We start from the raw sequence: 19,014 nt of genomic DNA, 5'->3' as shown, positions 1-19,014 counted from the left end.
TACCTACTATAGTTATATGCGTTCACAGATCATCTTAAAAGCACCTGGACTTTTTATTAATCGTAAATAAAATGATACCTAATCCATCATTATAATATCAAAACTTTATCATATCTTTGGTGTATCACGCCAGTCAGAGTAGTTGTGACTTTAGAATATTATCAATTATTATCTGCCCTCAAAATGGACCATCCTGATATTGACTCTCTCAATATAGTATCGGATATAAAAAAAAGACCACCTACCGGATTGTTCATAATAAGTGAATTCCAACAAGGCCCTTCCTTGGCTCGCATTGATATCACATTCAGCGTAAGCATTTATTATCTCGTAACCAAGTTTTGCGGATTCGCTGGGGCAGATCAAGTCCTTGTTTAGGTGGAAAACGCATTTGTATTCCTTAACTTTGGCTGAAACGAAACAAAGATGATAAATTATCTTGGAAGTGAGAGCTGGTGCCAATAAGTCTTTAATATCGACGTTAATGATCTATAATAATAATATGTTTAATATTGTTTATATGTGGTACAAGCAGTTTCCAGAGGATTAGAAAAAACGTTGGCACAGGTGTATTATATCTGGGGGGAATTTTTGATTTCTGAAGAGGACAACATTAATTTCTTTAAATAAATAAATACTTTATGATAAAACTTAAAACTCACCTTACTTTTTGAACACATCTTGTATGTATTAAAATTAGCGGTAAGGTTTGCACAAAAAAATGAAAAATATTTCCACCAAGCATCACGAGACACACACGAAATGATAACTGTGGGTATTATTCCGAATGCAAGACTATCTAAATACCAAAAATAGCCGTCGAATTTAAGAATAAACCATTTCATGAAAATGAAAAATAAACTAGAACAAAAATAAAAGAACTTGGCTCCGTGCTTAGTACGAATGGTATAACCAGGCTGGATTATAGTGTCCGCCTATTATTGTTAAAGCTCATTAACTCATCCCATCTGTGTCTTTCATACTTAATAATCCTTAAGTGGTATAATATTAAACATAAAAAATAATTTTGAGCAACAGATAGTATTTGTTTTATAACCTGTATTTAAAAAAAACATTTTGAGCACCATGTTAAGTGCACACGCATTGTAATTAATGTTGTTACTTATTACTTAAATAAAATAAAAATTTCTGCAAAAAGTGTTACAAACCAAAACCTACTTGGAAGTTTGATTTAGTGTCTGGTGACTTTTGTGGGTTAGTTTAGTTACGTTGGCAATATGACAGGCGCGTTTTGGTTCAGTGAAATAAAACTGTACTACTCCACCAACATTACTTATTAATTAGAAAAATGGGAAACTGTCTTAGTCTGCACTTCTCGAAACGTTGTGTAAACAAAAAATAAAAACAATAGAAGTTCACTAATCTAGTAGAAGACAGTGGAAGACATTCTATGCAATGGATGCCCTGGAAATCCGAGGTTAGCGCCAAAATTTCCCGGCCTTCTTTTAAATATACATCTTAGTAGGCTGCGAAAAAAAAATTGAAGTCTTGCGTCAAATAATTTTTTATTGACAGCATTTTAAACAATGTCGCAAATAACGCAAATTGAGTATACAGCAGTCATAAAGTTTTTTACAAAAGAAGGGTTAACACCTAAAATTATTAAAGAAAGGCTGGATGGTGTGTACGGCCAAAGTTCTCCTTCGTATTCTGTAGTGAAAGAATGGGCAAAACGTATTCGAATGGGACAGGAGTCCCTTGCAGATGATTCAAGAACTGGCCGACCAACGGAGGTCATAACGGAAGATATTATTGCGATTGTGGAAGAGGTGGTATTGAGTGATCGACGTTTAAAGGTCAAGGAAATCTCAGAAATTACTAAGCTTTCTAATACAAGTGATCGTCGAATCCTGCGTGATCATTTATGTATGCATAAGGTTAGTGCAAGATGGGTTCCTAAAAACCTTTCGGCTATTCAAAAACAACACCGTCTCGAGTGTGCGCGGTCTTTTTTGGAACTCTGTGGAAACCGAAGCCTGTGATAGAAACTATTGTGGCGAGAGATGAAACTATGGTTCTCTGTTATGACCCTCTATCGAAAAAAGAATCAATGGAGTGGCGTCGTAAGACCTCCTCCAAGAAAATTCAGAGTCTGCCACTCAACAAAAAAGGTGATGGCCACGATCTTTTGGAATTGTGAAGGAATTCTTTTGATAGATATTAAAGACACTAAGACCTCTGTCAATGGTAAATATTACGCAACATTATTGCATAAATTGCAAGACTGCATACGTGTAAAACGTCGAGGAAAACTGAATAGAGGCGTGCACCTTTTGCATGATAATGCACCTCACTGTTGGTGTTGCACAAGCTGCCATTTGAGAGTGTGGGTTCCAACAGATAGATCATCCTCCTTATAGTCCAGATATAGCCCCCAGCGACTATTATTTTTTTGGATATTTGAAAAAGGACTTACGTAGACGGCGGTTTAACGAGGAAGTTGAGTTAAAAGAGGCTGTTTTAACTCATTTTGCAGACAAACCAAAAGAATATTTTTTAAAGGGATTGAATTATTAATAAAGAGATGTAATCAGTGTAGTGAAGTTAAGGGGGATTTTATTGCAAAATAATAAAAAATTGTTACTCTACTTTCTTTCTTTTTTCTTGCATATTCAAGCCGGGAAATTTTGGCGCTGCCCTCGTAAATTGGTATTACTTATTACTTAAGTAAAATGCAAATTTCTCCGAAAAGTGTTACAAACCAAAACCGAAACCTACATGGTAGCTTGCTTTGGTGTCTGGTGACTTTTGTTGTTTAGCTTAGTTACGTTGGCAATGTGACAGACGCGTTTTGGTTCAGTATTAGGAAGAGATGAAAACAAACTGTACCCGTACTCCATCAACTTTACATTTTGAGTGCGATTGATTAGGTAAAATTAGTCTGCACTTCTCGAAACGTCGTCTGAACAAAAAACTAAAGACAATGGAAGTTCGCTAATCTAGTCTAGTCTGGTTTAATCTATGCTTGTCGAATCAGAGATAACCTCGAAAGGCATTACTTACTGTGGACGTGTGCTACGAAAGCGTCGGGCAACGATTTGTTCCTCCCGACGTAGCTTATCCTGATGTCTTGACCCACGATCGGGTCCGTGATGTTGTGCAAATGAGTCACGTAGCCGTAGTTCAATCTAAAAGCCACACAATAACTCTAGGCCATCCGCACACCTACGAAACGGCTCACTGGGACGATCCTTCGCCGAAAGATTTCAATATCAAGTTGATCAACGCGCCGTCCCGCTCGGCTAGAAAAATCCGCACCTCCCTGTCTACGGAGTGACTATCGGCGATGCCGGAGTACCTCGACCTGCAACACGGAAGATTAAGGACCGTTTCCTCCGGAAAAATGTCTCCCTTAACAAAGCCCAAGAGGGAACCGAATTGCTCGTAACCTTCTGCCTGGTCCGACCTGCAAGACGACATCGCATATACACACTTTTTCGATAGACAATATTTACGACGTTTGCCTACAAGAATTTTTTCCAAGAGGCGTCATTCCACGGCCTCGTCGCTAGCGTTTCGATCAGTAAATTTTCTTCTACGTCGGCAGGGAAGAATCTGGGCGACGCGCAACAATTAAATCTGAAAACGGATCCCAATTATACTCCCACGCTAAATGGTCATGACTTATCATGAACCTCAATAAACCCAGGTGGCTCAAAAAACCGGCGAGAATAAAAAATACATTTTTAATTAAATGGAACATTTGCTTCAGATTTGAAATTTAAATACTGTCCGGTATGTGCAGGTTTCCTATATACAGAGGTGCCGACGGAACCATTATTTCCACTAGAACTAGTAAATTTAATGGATTGTCACAAAGGATGAAGATGATTGAAATAGAAATCTAGCTGTCTATCGTTTCCATTCCAGATGATAAAGGTATAATAATAATTATAATAATAAATTGCCTTTATTGTTGTATGTTGTTATATACAAAAAGAGAAGAGGCGAAGTCTAGCAAAAGCTACTCCACTAAATGTTTAAATTGAAATCTAAATAATTGATAAATGTAATAGTGATATGGAACAATAGAAATAGCGGTTTCAACCTGAAACATTTTTTAAAGAATTTAATTGAATGTGATTTTACTGAATCCGGTATACTATTAAAAATTACAACAGCGTTATAAGAAAATGATCTGCGGAATAAACGATGTCGTGGCAGTGAGAGTCTGTAGGGGTGCCTTAAAGTTACGGACCGATTGGATGTGCTAATAATTTGGAAAACCATAGACGCCAAAAAGTACTTGAAAGTACTGTCAATTTTTTGAAAGTTAATCCTATCAAATTTACGCAAGCCGAAAATAAGTCTGCAATCTATATTTATTCATACTATAAAGACATGGGTAATAGAGGACTAAACCGCAGTTCATAATCGAAAGGACCAGTGAATGAGCTAAAAGTTTCAGTGAACTGAAATTAAGGAGAGTTCTATGCCTGTATAAATGGCGCAAAACCAAGTAAGACTTTTTCACCAACAAAGATACATGTTCCACGAATCTAAGTCTACAATCAAATATAATAAAATATATTGCAATTCACAATTTTTAAAAGTTCACCGTTAATTAATAAATACATTTGGGTTTACTTGTTCAATGTTGGGTTTAGAAGAAAAGAACATTACACTGCATTTTTTAGCATTTAGCAAGTTGAAGATTATGCCTAGAAGAATATAGAAATAATTGATATAAATTGAAGCAATATCAAATAATTTAGGATCGAGAGAGTTAGATAGCTGAGTGTCATCAGCAAATAAATGCAAATTCAAATATTCGTTGGATGTATAAATATCAGAAATATTAATTAAGAATAATATAGGTCCAAGGAGAGAACATTGCGGTAGACCTGATGAAACAGGGAGAAATTCAAAACTTACATTGTCAAGGGTAATTCTCTGATATCTGTTAGCTGAGTAACTCAATTTGGCCCACATAAGTTTATGGTCAAGCCGATCAAAGGCTTTAGAGTAATTTAAAGATATAAGTGCAGTCGCAAGACCATTATCTAACAAAGTAGACTAATAGTACTAAAAGCTTTACAACATCCTGTTAGAGACAATTTGATTAGAAATAACATAATCATAAACTTGTACATTCATGACTTCCTTCAAAAATTTAGATAAGGCTGGAATAATCCTGATTGGACGAATGGAAATGGAATGGACAAATAGAATTGGAACTGGCAGGGATTGCTATTTTTTGCTAATGGTGTGATCAAGGCAAACTTGCGAATGCTACTGTATACTACTGTATCGTCAACATATCGAAGCCAGACTGTAGGTTTAACAATTGCTTGAGCCATCATCTCGTGCGTAAAACTTATCTTTGATTTGAAAGTAAGAGTCATGCAGACAGCACGTAAGAAGATTCGGGGCTAGCGAAGTTCTGTCCTGAAGGCTAGCCTTGGAATTCAAATTGGTTGATAATGGGTAGTGACACATCTGGCCGCGATAATGGACGTAGTACAATCTCCTAGTACAGGGTTATTCAATATATTTTGACACCCACCTACAGGGTTAATTTTCAAAGATAGAGAAAAAGTGTAAATACGGAAGTTTGAGGATTTTTGCAAATGTCAGAAAAAACAAACTAAGCTGTCATAATATAATGCCCTATATATTATTAACTTAAATCCTGTCCTATCCTGATTTCAAAATCATATAGTTTATTGACATTTCATTTGGTCGTTTTTGAGATAATTGAGTTTTGAAATAATTATTTAATTTTTGGAGAATAACCATATTGTTTAAAAATGGTCAAGTCTGCCTTGATAGCAACCATTTTATCTATGTTTGCAATTTTCTACTTTTGACATCCGATCAAAACTAAAGACCCGCAGCGTAAGTTAAATAAGATATTTCAAATGGGTTGTGCTGAGAAAGAAAAAAGCCAAAAAATAAAATGATATTATTCAAACAATAAAAATATCATTAATTAATGCTAAACATTTCCACATAACCTCCATTATTTTCTATACATCGGGCAATATTACGAGGTAATAAAATCAAGGTTTTCTCTGTTTAGATCTTGTAAAACGATATTAAGTCTTTCTCTTATCACTTGTAAACTTTGAGGCCTATTATAATAAATTTTATTTTTTAAGTATCCTCACAAAAAATGTCACAAGGATTCAGGTCGGAGCTATTGGCAGGTGATTTCATAATCCTTGCCTACCTATCCAAAGTCTATATTTATTATTTAGATTATCGGTAACCGGTTGGACATTTTCTAACAACTATTCATTCTATTCCAGTAGCAAGGAAATTTAAATATCGTTGGCCATTCCAGGAACCTTCGTATATAATTGGTCCGACCACCATATTGTTCAACATACATTAACTGACGTCCGTCCTTGGATTTTCACTGCCTGCATTTTGTGTGGATTACTGGTGGACCAAAAATGTTTATTTTTTCTATTAAATACACCTGCTGTTGTGAACGTCAAAATTGTTTTGTTTAGAAATTTTCCATCTTCTTGACATCTATACGTTTCAGTGCAAAATTCGAGCCTCTGCCTTTTATGTTCATCGGTTAAATTTTGCACTGGAAGGAACTTATACGAGCGAGACTTTTTACTATAGGACTTTCAGGATAATTTTTTAACGTCAGGTATAGAATATTCAGGGTTTTCTAAAAAATATGAAATATAAAAATTAATAAAGTAAAATTCAGTCATGACGTCAAGTGTCGTAATAGCATAATAATTTGCCTTGAACGTAAAGTAATATAATGAGGTTTTCATCAAAATTTCATATTATTATTCCTTATTTTTCTTATTTATTCACGCTGTAGATCTTTAGATAGCAGAGCAAAAATCTTCAAAAACTTTTGTATTTATCCTTTTTTTTTTCTATCTTTCCAAATTAATGCTGTAGGTTGGTGTCGAAATATAATGGATAACCCTGTACAATATTTTCTGAAAATGTCTCCAGATCCCATTAAATCTTCAAAGTGCAGGTTACTGGGTGAAATATAGAGGCAAGGAGAAATGAATATCATTCCCATCTCTAGGATACTAGCAGAGCCACCTGAGGCGCATCAATTATTGCCGTGTTATAACTGTGCTGCGCGCATAGCTATATCATTAGGAAGTGAATCCTACCTGCTTGATTGGATCTAGTTTTATATTGAGAAAATGGCAATTCTACCGTAAAAATGAAGATATTTTTAAAGTAAACCAAAACTAGTTTTTCTATTGTATGTGTTTTGTAAATTTGTGTGATCCTACTTCTAGACGAAGAAAAAAATTAATTACCAACTCTTTCTTTTAATCTCGAAAATGGAAGGTTTTAAAAGTAAATCTTACAAAAAAAGAGAATGAAGTTTAACTTTTTTTTTTCATTAACCCATGGTACAAAATTCTTAAAAATTTGTTCAGCTAAGAAGTGAATGAACATGTTAATTGCTGCTACCTAAAATAAAGAACTACAGTTGATTTAAATAAATTTATGGTATACATTCGTACCTACCTTTAAATACGAGGTGCGTTCGAAAAGTACGGCGACTTTTGCAATTGGGCGTTCTACGTACATTCGAGCTTCGATATATATATTTTTTTATTATGTTGGTACACATAACATTGATTCACAGTTTCAGCCAGTTTGCATTTCTAAGTTAACAGTTCTTCGATTTTGCATCACGATAAGGCGCGTGCTCACTCATCGTTGCTTGTGTCTAAATTTTCGGTCAAAAACAAAACCACAAACATGCCTCAGCCGCCATATTCTCCGGACATTAAACTTAAAACTCACCTTACTTTTTGAACATACCTCGTATATCGTATTGAAATTCTTAATTTAAACTGATGTCCTTCATTTAAAAATACTTAAATTTAAATAGAGTAGAAAATATTAAAGATATACCGTAATCTAAAATTAAGAATTGGTATTTTTCTTTTTTATTATTTATTAGGAAGTGACCTGCGTTCTTAAAATCGTGAAAGTATGATCAGGACGGTGGCTCTGTGGCGGAACCAACTCGCAAAGGGTCCTCTGAACCATAAAGGACCGATTATGAACAAAAATCAGATCCAATTATATTACTAATTTTTTAAAATTTAATTTTTATATAATCTTTTTCTAGTACCGGTTAATAAAAAAGGGTAAGGGTACCTTCCAGTGTTGCTGAATAGATAAGAATAGGTAGTAAAGTTGGGTTACTATAAAAAAATTTAAATAGACTTTACAACTCTAGATTTTTTTTTTCATTCCTACCTTCAAATACACTTACATGAAATTAAACTGCACGTGCTCAACCTTGTCGTAACTCCTACAACTAATGTCCCTTAATAGGCCGTTGAACACGATGCGAACCCTTTTAAACGATTCCAACGTTTCGACGGTGAGTCCGTTTACTTTAAATTGGTTCTCTTTGACACTAGCGATGCGAACTTTTTCAGCACCTACGACTAAGCATTCTAGTCTCCGAACTTGTCATACGTTTTTAGTTACCCGGATAAGAATAGACTTTTCCGTTCGCGAGTCGCAGGACCAGAAAGATTTCCGCCGTTTTGTTACTTCTGACGGTAAATTTTAGACTGAGCCCGTTGCCTTTCTGGTCTGCCCCGTGATAGCACTGGTAGTGACTGAACTGGAAGCAGACATCACAATATTGGTTTCGTGAGGCAAATTTTATTTGAACGAAACAATGGGGATTGTTTTTCTTTTTCTCATTCACCCTACTATTAATTTTTCGCACTACGCGAATAAGAACACTTAATAGGACTTAAAAAGTATTTCCCGTAAACATTTTTACCATACGCGAATTATTAACGTAATAAATTAATAAAGTTTGCTGGTGACGTCACGTGGTACGTTTTCGCGTTGACAGTTACCAGCTTTGACATTTTTCCGCGAGTTCACTTATTTTTTATTTGAAAATGGTATGCCGTTCTTCCATCGCGCCAAGTTGTAAAACTAAAATCATTTTTACTCGGGGAAGAGCCTTTATTAAATTACGTAAATCGATTTTTTCAAATATATCGAACAGCGTAAGTGATAACAAAAATAGTAAATATAAATATTGTAGCTCTAGCTACGGCCTAAGTCGTTTGAACTGATGAACAATTTTCAAGGACTTTTAGATTTTTGTATATAATTGAAAAAATAATTGAAATGACACTTACAGTCGGTTAAAAAAGTATTTTTTCAATTTTCTTTTAATTTATTCTTTCACTTACATTTTATGCGAAATTATATTTCAAGTAAATATCGGCAATGTCATTATGAGTAATAAAAATAAAATAAAAATCATTTGAAACACTTGATTTAAACGATAAAAAATAAGGTAGTTTTAGAAGCCAGAAACTATGTCAAAAAAGTCACCGTACACTATTATTTCTTATGATTATGATTGAAAAGTTTCTTAAGGTCTACTATTTTGTACAATTGTCATTTTCTTTAATAATTATTAAATTATTCTTTAGGATGTTCAAATAGCCATGTTGGTCCATGATTCCGTCAATAAAAGATAAATTGCCTGTGCCACAATAAAACATTATTTCCACCATGCTTCACCGTAAGACAGACATTTTTGATTTTCAGGGCTGTATTTTTTTCTCCAAACTTTATCCCGACCATCTGACCCAAAAAGATTAATTTTTGTTTCGTCACTAAAGTTAACGTTTTCCCAAAACTCCCAAATTCCAAACGTTTTTTTTTTTTCGATTTTTTTCCCGAAATTAATTAATTCCTTGTGGCAACGCGGTCGTTATAACCTGCTAGATGCAAGGAGTTTCAATTCGTTTGAGAAGGCTCTTCTCGTGCAGTTAACTTCCTGGGACGACCAGAACGTGGCCGCAATTTATAAAATCCGGTGGGTTTTGTATTGATTCATTACATACTGTTCAGTAGATTGTGATTTTTTTTATTATTTTACCAATATTTCTAAAGGATTTTTTCTCTTTCCATAAATCTATGATCTATGATCCTTCGAAGCGAAATTGGAATTTCGCAATTTTTATCGCCCATTTTGCTTTTTTTTTGCTTTTTTTTGCAAAACCACTGACTTAAAAGTGGCGTCAAAAATAAACTCATTTGTTTAAGCGAAATTTGATGCAAGCTGACTTGATAAAATATTGATGATTAACGGTTCCACCTGCAGTTCCAAATAGTGATTTATCAAAGTGTACGGAGACTTATTTGACATAGTTTAATGCATCTAAAATTGCCTTATTATAAAGTGTCTCAAATGATTTTTATTTTATTTTTATTACTCATAATGACATTGCCGATATTTACTTGAAATATATTTCTTATTAAATGTAAGTGAAAGAAGAAACTAAAAGAAAACTGAAAAAATGCTATGTGTATGGAGACTTTTTTGACCGACGGTATAGTACCGTATATTCCGCGTTTCCTCGTAAAAGAATTTTTTCGATCGGGTTAATAGTTTTCTAGAAAATAATTTTTTCTCCAAACGAAAATGACACCAAAAAAAATTCAAAATTTTTTAAAAAATACTTATTGGATGGCGCCCAGTCTCGTTAGCCAAATCTGAAATCGGTAGCTGCAAATCTGGGGCACCTGTTAGGTATTTAAGTATAGCCCCCTGTACAATACACAAAACAAACTGACATCTGAAACATAGCCAATTTTCAATAATAGTTTTTTTGAATATGCGGCGCACCCTGTACATTTTTAAAAAAATGTCAATAATAAAAGTTTATGGAGCCGAATCTTTTGCGCCTTTTCGTTCACTAAATGAATATTTCTTTAGATCCTTGCTAACGCGATTTCAATTTCAATGGGTTACCCTTGCCCACTCTTGTAGCTTTACTTTGCGCGCATCTTGTAAAAAGTGTCACGTCTCTTTTGAATTACATTAACTCATTACATAATCGTATAAAATTCACTATCGAGATTGAACAGGATAACTCTATTAATTTTTTAGACTTAACTTTTACCATAAACCATCACACACAGATACAGTCATAAATAACAGCTCAAATCACCCTTATACACAAAATGGCTGCATTTCACTCTTTTAATACGCCACTCTCAACAGAAAATTACAATAAAGAACTTAAAATCATTAAACAAATTGCACTGAATAACGGCTACGATCCGTCCATTATAGATAAAATTATAAATAAAAAACAAATCCAGACAACAGAAAACTCTACTTATCGGAAACCTAATACAGAACACGAACAATTTAAAACAATAACATACATAGGAGAACCCAGTAAAAAAATTTCAAAGTTTAAATGTCGTTTAAAAATAGCTTTCGGAACTAACAATACAATAGGAAAATTTTTAAAAAACAATAAAACTAAAAGTCCAAAATCGCAAAAATCAGGTGTCTACAGGTTGGAATGCGGAAATGCGGAGAACCCAGTGAAAAAGCTTCAAAACATTTGTTAAAATGTGGTTTAAAAATAGCTTTCAGAACTAACAACACAATAGGAAAATTTTTAAAAAACAATAATACAAAATGTCCAAAATCTCACAAATCTACAAATTGAAATGCGGATCGTGTCCTAAAATTTATATTGGACTCGCAGGTAGATCCTTCAAGAAACGCATTAACGAACATAAAAGTCTAGTCTAATTATAAACATTTGATAAAGACACGGCGTTGTCGAAACAATTGTCATGTAAAAATATATAATTTCGTGAAAATCTGAACTTTTATTTCTTATTTATTTTGTCTTTCATGTTCTTTGAGTCTAGTTGATATTTTTCGTCCGATCTCTCCAATGTAGTCTTTGCCGCATATGCATGGAATGTTGTAAACTCCTGGCATCTCAAATGGAGTTTGGTCTTTGACGGATATTTGGACAAGTGGTAAATCTGATTACGGTTAATATTTACCAAAAATCTCTCAACAACTTCGATCTGTGAAAGACAAAATTCCGTTTGAGCTGAGTTTACAGCATTCTATGCGTATGCGGCAAAGAATACATTGGAGAGACTAGAGGAAAAATATTACCAACTAGGCTCAAAGAATATGAAAGACCCTTAAGACTAAGGGAAGTGCAGCTGCCGAACACAATCACGAAACCGGACATAAAATGTTATTCGATAAATCTAAAATTCTTCTTCTTACTTAACTAGTTCTACTCAGCAAAAACCGACGAAGGAGGAATCCAGAAGTTATGTAAATAGTGCTCACAAGAATGTTCGTTATTTACTTTTTGTTTGTCCTAAACATAAATGCTAGATATTGAGAACGGAAGATGAATTTTCACAATTGAGGGAGATCGTAAACGTATCATAAATAATTTTCTACTGAAAAATATTTATAGTTTAAAACTTTAGGGTTTTTAAAATTATGCGATACTTGTTGTGGCTTCCTAAAAAAGTAAATAAGCTGAATCAAAATGAGTCAAAATATACCGTTTAAAATAATAATTTTGTTTCTCATACCTTATTGACCTGTCCTCGTACCCTTGTTATGAACTTAGATTAAAGGTGACTGAGATACTAAATAGGGTTGCAAAGTTATGCATTTTCCGTTGGTACGATATGACATGGTAATAACGAAAATTTACAAACAAAATTGGGCACTTTGTACGCTCTGGAAATACGTGTGTATTTTTTGAAAGTATACTCCTCAAAAAACGCATACTACTATTTTCTATTCACTTTTTCAAATTACTTTTTAAACAGAAAGATTTTTATATTGCTGATTACCAAACGATTCTCACTGTTCTATTGTAAATGTAATTGTAAATGTGCCTCACGTTTCTATCATGCCATTCTAGTTTAAATCAAGTTCACTGCTTATACCTGATTGGACGGAAACTCGAGTTCGTCTTCCTTGGACTTTTCCCGCTTAGTGCGCGTCCGTTGATTTTTCTGAATGCTCCTGATCACCTTTTTGGCGAAGTAGCATTTTATCGGATAGAAAATATCTAGAACAAGATATAAATTCAATGAAACGAAGCACACTGTGGTAGTCCATATGGTTCTATAGCGTTGAACATCTTACGGAGGCTCAGAAGTGTGAAAACAATGTTTAGCACTTAGGGTTTGACGTGTGCTTTATAATAATAATAATAATAATAAGAATAACAATAATAATAATACTAACAATATTTCTCCATTTCACATTATGGGAAATGATATTAGTTGAGAGCTTAATGATCTGGTCGGAATATTCATAGATGTGATTAAAAAAAACTAAAATTAAAGTAACTATCCTTTAGACCATCTGCACATTTAGAAATAACAGTGCCCAGTGAGTCAGTACAATTTCATTTGATAACTTCGTGATTTGACGATCCTATTGGTCCTGCCTTAAAATTATCAAAAAGGTCAGCACTGACGAGTTTACGATAGATAAATAAGTCCCCCTAACATTAAGAGACTCCATGTTAATCAGTTGGGGTAACAAATCGCCTTACAGGTTAATATCCATGTAACTTAAAGTGAAAATATATATAAAATAAGTATTTTCACACACACACAGTTGCGTGAAAAGCTTCTATCTAGCCTATATCTTTTTCTGAAATGGGACCAGTGTGAACGTAAACATTAAGAACTTTGCTTCAGTATCAAACTTACATTTAAACACTCTCTTTAAATTAACGTAATTCCAAACCACTACCAGCTTTATATATTTTTATAAAATATATATTTTTTATTTAGGTATAATAATGATAATTTTATTATTTATAAGATATTTTAATTGTTATAATGAACTGTTATAATGAACATTTAAAAAAAAAACATGTGTTTTTGTGCTGTGCATTTGAATACATATTTTAAACTAAAAAAAATGTAGATATATTAAAGGGAAACAAAAAAGTAATATCGATGAAACATATCAAAAATAGTTACACTGTTTTCGTTTCCATCAAAATGCGAAGCTAAGATGACTTTTAGAAGCCTTCGACATGAGGATTTTACCATCTCATTATCTTCAATCTTTTTAGAAGTTACTAAATACTTTTCGTGGTTTTGTAAAGCAACGCTTATCATTTTCAACAAAAAAAAGAGATATGTAATTCTATAGTAACTACATGTAGTCAATACTTGCACTTCCGGTTTGGGCGGAAACGACAGTAACTTTCGAATTTTAAACCGCACAACCTATTTTTTTTTTGCAGGATGGACGGTTTTTCTCTTTTTTGTGTGTTTTTTAAATCTTTATTTAATTCTTGAAAATTCTGTCTAGGAGGCTGTGACCATAATAAATACTATTTACCGGGTCACGTGATCATGGGATGATGGTCACAGCCTCCCAGAATTTTCAAAAATTAAATAAAAAAAGAGAAAAACCCTCCTATCCTACGTAGAATAAGCATCTGAATCCAAAAATGTAAAAGAAATATAGGTTGTGCCATTTAAAATTAGAAAGTTACTGTCGTTTCCGAATAAACAGGAAATGCCATTAACTACATATTATCAAGAAATTATATAGTAACCCTTGGAAATTTCAAATCGCTATGTCGGCCGGTATATAAAAAGTCTCCTTATTTTTTGTACAAATTTCACATTCTGTTTAAAAACATTTTACAAGCCAGATGTAATTTTTCATTAATTTTACAAAACCTTTACTATATTTAAAAACAAATTTAATGGTGTTTTATAGTATTTTTACTTTTATATCACATTCGCAAAAACTTTATATCACATTTATAATAATTAACGAAACCTGAAACTCTCTCACGACACGGTTTATGATAAAATTATCCCATCTTTAACGGTTTTTCATTTATCGCCAATAATTTACCCACAAAAAAGGAAATTTTTAGGATATTTTTGATTTTTTGACCATAAATCGTTGTTCGAAGTAGAGGTGATAGCCCTGGATTTTCCACGCGTCCTGGTTCAAGAATTTTTTGAAAATAGTAAATGGTTTTCGAAAAACTGAAACCATGAAGTGCGCGATACCAAACCAATTAGAGATATTTTTTACGATTTTTGATTTTCGGTTTTTACTCCTGTAAAAGAATAATTTTCTAGGGCTTTTGGATTTTTGCCTATAATTTGAAAACCCTGTATATAATCGAAAAAATTCCCGAAATAAATGTTATTGCACTGGATCTTCTGCGTCTGCCGGTTAAAGAATTTTGCCAATCGGATGAAGCTAAAATTACCAAAAAAAAACATTTCAAACATTTAAAAAAAATACTTGGTAAAATTTGATTGCGCCCAATTTCTACGGTTTAAATGTGGACATGGACTTTTACTTCTCTGCATATTTAGGACACTTAACACATTTCTCATTTAGCACGAAATATCGGGAACACCCTGTGCAATAGGTGAAAACCTTAAAAACAAAAGTTGTTGCTATATCGCAATATAAAAGAAAGTGAGATCTGATTCAGAGTCTTTCAGTTATAACCAATTTTCAATAAAATGGGTCCCCATTTTTCTGTTCTGTATAGTTTTGAAAAATTATCAAGAATGAAAGTCTTCTGGTTCAAGAATCTTAAACGGTTTTTGAAAAATGATGTTTTTTGTAGACCTTTGCACACGCGATTTTTTATTTTTTTAGAATACTTGCCGACCCTCCAGCCCCCCCATTTTCAATAGGTTCCGCGACGAGGCAAAGCTGCATATATGTGCCTAATGTGAAGTCGATTGCTTCAAATTTCGGACACTTATCGTTTTTCATAGCAAGGTCCAAAAAACAGTCGAAAATCGCAAAAAAAAGATAGATACCTGCGTCGGATCAGCGCCATTTCTCATAAGCTTATGTGCCTTATGGAGGGTTAAAAAGGAAGCAAATTTTAATTTTATAGCTTCAACGGTTCGAAAGTTATTCAGGAAAAACCAAAAGACGAGAACGGAGAACGAACAGACAAAAAAAATTTTTTTTCGACGGTGATCATTTCTGTACCAACGGCGATCCCATAGGACCTACCGTTACCGAGATATAATTTTTTTATACGAGCGTAGATACTTTCGAAAAATTCGATTTCATGGATTTTCGAAAGTAACAAGTGAAACAGAATTGTAACTTTCTAGTAATTTTTTTATGTCGACGTTTCAAAAATTGCTCGTCGAAAAAGATTGAAAACCTACTTATATCCCGCTTAATAACGTAGGTAGATAAATTCCTAGGACGGTCCTGGAATGGCTGCGAGTAAGGGTCCACTCGGCAGGGTATTCTGCGGTTTTGAAGTAATAAACAGTAGGCAAAGTTAATGATGGGGTCGGTTATAAAAGCACTATATTTCTGGAGCAAGTATAACTATGGTCATAATTTTTCATATAAATGCGCGTATATTGGAGTTTGTTTGATTGCATTTTTTCCACTCCGACAGACGATAAACATCAAAACGTTTGGTACTTGCCTCTATCCGAATACGCGCTCCGACCTGCGTTGGTCTTGAAAAACAAATAGTAAACCACAAAAGGCACGATCAAGAGCGTTTCGTAACGCATAAAACTGATCAGGTCCATGTCGCGACGATTTTTAAAAACGTGTCGCAGAACGCCGTCTCAATGCCCGCGAGGAATCTGTAAACATATCAGTTTATCGCGATTTCAGCGCTCATTCTCGCCAGTCCCGACCAAAGATAAACTTTCCGATTAGAACGCGCCGACTTTGATTATCGTATACACGGTGACTGGACTGGAAGGAACTTAGATGCGCTTCCAAAAAGCGACATGTAAATCGCAATAATGTTAATCGTTCCTTGGCGACGGCGCAAAATATTATCTAGCGAGGTCGCTGCGGCTAATCACGCTTTTAATGGTTAATAATTAAAAATTCGCTTCTTTATTATCGCCAGCGAAATTGCGTAGGTTAGTTAGCGTTAATGGTATGTAAACGGAGTGTCCAAATTTGTGCGTCAAAGTTATATATCCCAGTAGTGAGTATTGTACGACCAAAAATGTAGTGCATCTATTGCTTTGACGTATTAGCTAATTTAATAAAATCTCAAGTTACAACTAACTGTAAATTCCAAGATCTCTCGCATGGTAAAATCAATTAAAAATAAAGTTTCCCGAAATAATATAGTACATGCAAAAGCAGATAAAGGAAAGATATTCATAGCTAACGATTCTCTAGAATATGTCACAAAAACCAAACAGTTTCGTAAACCTTAAAACAAATCAAAACTATCATTGCAGATTCTTCACTTTTTAATGACAGAGAAAAATACCAACTAATAATTATGAATCCCCAACCTCCAAAATTATATTCTTTAATTGAATTACACCAACAGGATATGCCAATTAAGGCCGTAGATTATTTTGTATAATACGGCCAAAAATATAATGCATTGATTGCTTTGACGTATTAGCTAATTTAATAAAATTTCAAGTTACAACTAACTGTAAATTCCAAGATCTTTCGCATATGTCTATGGTAAAATCAATTATAAATAAGGTTTCCCGAAATAATATAGTATTCACAAAAGCAAATAAGGGAAAGATATTCGTAGCTATCGATTCTCTAGAATCTATCACAAAAACCAAACTGTTTCGTGAACCTTAAAACAAATCAAAACTATCATTGCAGATTCTTCGCATTTTAATTACAGAGAAAAATACCAACTAATAATTATGAATCCCCAACCTCCAAAATTATCTTCTTTAATTTAATTACAACAACAGGATATGCCAATTAAGGCCGTAGATTCTATTGTATAACACGACCAAAAACATAGTGCATTTTTTGCTTTGAAGTTTTAAGTATTTTACAGTGGGTTAATACTGTAATACTTTTTAGAAAACTTCTGGATTTCTCCTGCGTCGGTTTTTGCTTAGTCGAAATTGCTGACGTTTCGCCAGTCATCCCGTTGGCTTCTTCAGGGCTTGACTGAAACAGTTTCGTATATATTAGGTATTTGACTTTGATACTTCCAGTACGTATTTATGTACCTGATTCTCGAGATTTGACCCTGCGAGGCTGTTTTCACTGGATAGCTTGAAAATAATCATTTTTGTCTTGTATGCCTGTCGATTAACAATATTTTGTGTATTCTACATAGTTCTACGAACTACCTCAACAAAAACGGATCCAATTTGTCTTTGGATGCTAAACAAATTGTTTTAAATGTATACATTTTTATAAGAAATTCAGAAGGGGAAGTAGGAGCAGCAATAAAAACACGTACTTATATCCCGCTTGTTAGTGTAGATAGATAAATTCCTAGTACGGTCCTGGAATGGGTACGGGTAATTGTCTGCAAGGCAGGGTGTTATGTAATGGATTCGTTGTAAAAGCACTATATTTCGGGTGGAGGTATAGTAGATAACTTACATTTATGTGGCCAACCTACATTTGAATGACAAACTTAGATTTGCATGGCCAACTTACATTTGCACTTAAAAAAAAACTAAACACTTTTTTCATAAAATTATTTCTGTTGACTTATTACGACGTTTTCTCATAATTTGGCAACATTTGCTTGTAAAAATGTGTATATCTCAAAAAGTACTAACTTTAATTAATTAATTAATTAATTAATGGAAGTATAATATGCAGGGTGTTGTATAATCGATTCGAACTAACTTCAAAACTGTCTACCGTACTACTTTCGTCGGCATAATAAAATTGCAGCTGTCGGAAATAGCATGTTAAACACATGAAATTTTTGACGAAAAAAATGGCCATAAATCCAAAAACACTCGGTATAGGCCATAACAACCCTATAATATGCAGGGTGCTCAATTTCAAAAATATAAAATTGGCTTCCTGTTTTTTTATTATATGAGTTTTTGCTTACTTTATTTAGTTTTAATTGTGGATATATCGACCAGGGAAAAGTAGCAGCGAGGAAAGTAGGTAAAATCTACTTTTATTCCCAGTTCATTCTTTTCAATCATTCATAAAGAAAGGCAAAAGATTCCTTAAACTTTCTCATAGGTACGTAGATATTCCAACAAAAAACACACTAGTAGTACCTGTAGGCACTGCTAGATGTTTTTGTTCAAGGTATTTAAATATGTATAATAAACTAAACTTAATCTAATTCATTTATTAAATACTTTATTTTTAAATAAAATTCGTGTTTACAAACGGAATAAAGTACTTTGCCATCGTGGCCAATAGAAGTAAAAGAAGAAGAAATTACTTTACCCGCCAAA

The 19,014-nt window shown here is 33.7% G+C and overlaps 1 protein-coding gene across 4 annotated transcripts in view; it reads right to left on the bottom strand.

The window, feature by feature from the left end:
- LOC132706705 (putative phosphoenolpyruvate synthase) overlaps window positions 1-19,014 on the bottom strand; it is a 59,583-nt gene that overhangs the window by 39,296 nt on the left and 1,273 nt on the right. The window contains exons 1-9 of one of the 4 annotated variants that reach the window (XM_060678184.1): window positions 16,489-16,618; window positions 16,269-16,434; window positions 12,751-12,875; window positions 8,470-8,608; window positions 8,249-8,420; window positions 3,490-3,600; window positions 3,203-3,427; window positions 3,025-3,149; window positions 246-410 (exon numbers count right to left, since the gene is read on the bottom strand). In XM_060678184.1, coding sequence (XP_060534167.1) covers window positions 246-410; window positions 3,025-3,149; window positions 3,203-3,427; window positions 3,490-3,600; window positions 8,249-8,420; window positions 8,470-8,608; window positions 12,751-12,875; window positions 16,269-16,377 — 1,171 coding nt within the window. In that variant the 5' untranslated portion in view covers window positions 16,378-16,434; window positions 16,489-16,618. Of the gene's footprint in view, window positions 1-245; window positions 411-3,024; window positions 3,150-3,202; window positions 3,428-3,489; window positions 3,601-8,248; window positions 8,421-8,469; window positions 8,609-12,750; window positions 12,876-16,268; window positions 16,435-16,488; window positions 16,619-19,014 lie in introns of those variants that run through there. The other 3 variants (XM_060678185.1, XM_060678186.1, XM_060678187.1) reach the window with 3 other exon arrangements.

The sequence above is a fragment of the Cylas formicarius genome, unplaced genomic scaffold (assembly GCF_029955315.1).
Source record: "Cylas formicarius isolate icCylForm1 unplaced genomic scaffold, icCylForm1.1 PGA_scaffold_8__14_contigs__length_24414737, whole genome shotgun sequence".
Taxonomy (NCBI): Eukaryota; Metazoa; Arthropoda; class Insecta; order Coleoptera; family Brentidae; genus Cylas; species Cylas formicarius.
Note: the sequence above shows the minus strand (reverse complement) of the source record. Positions and strands in the feature narration are given on the sequence as shown.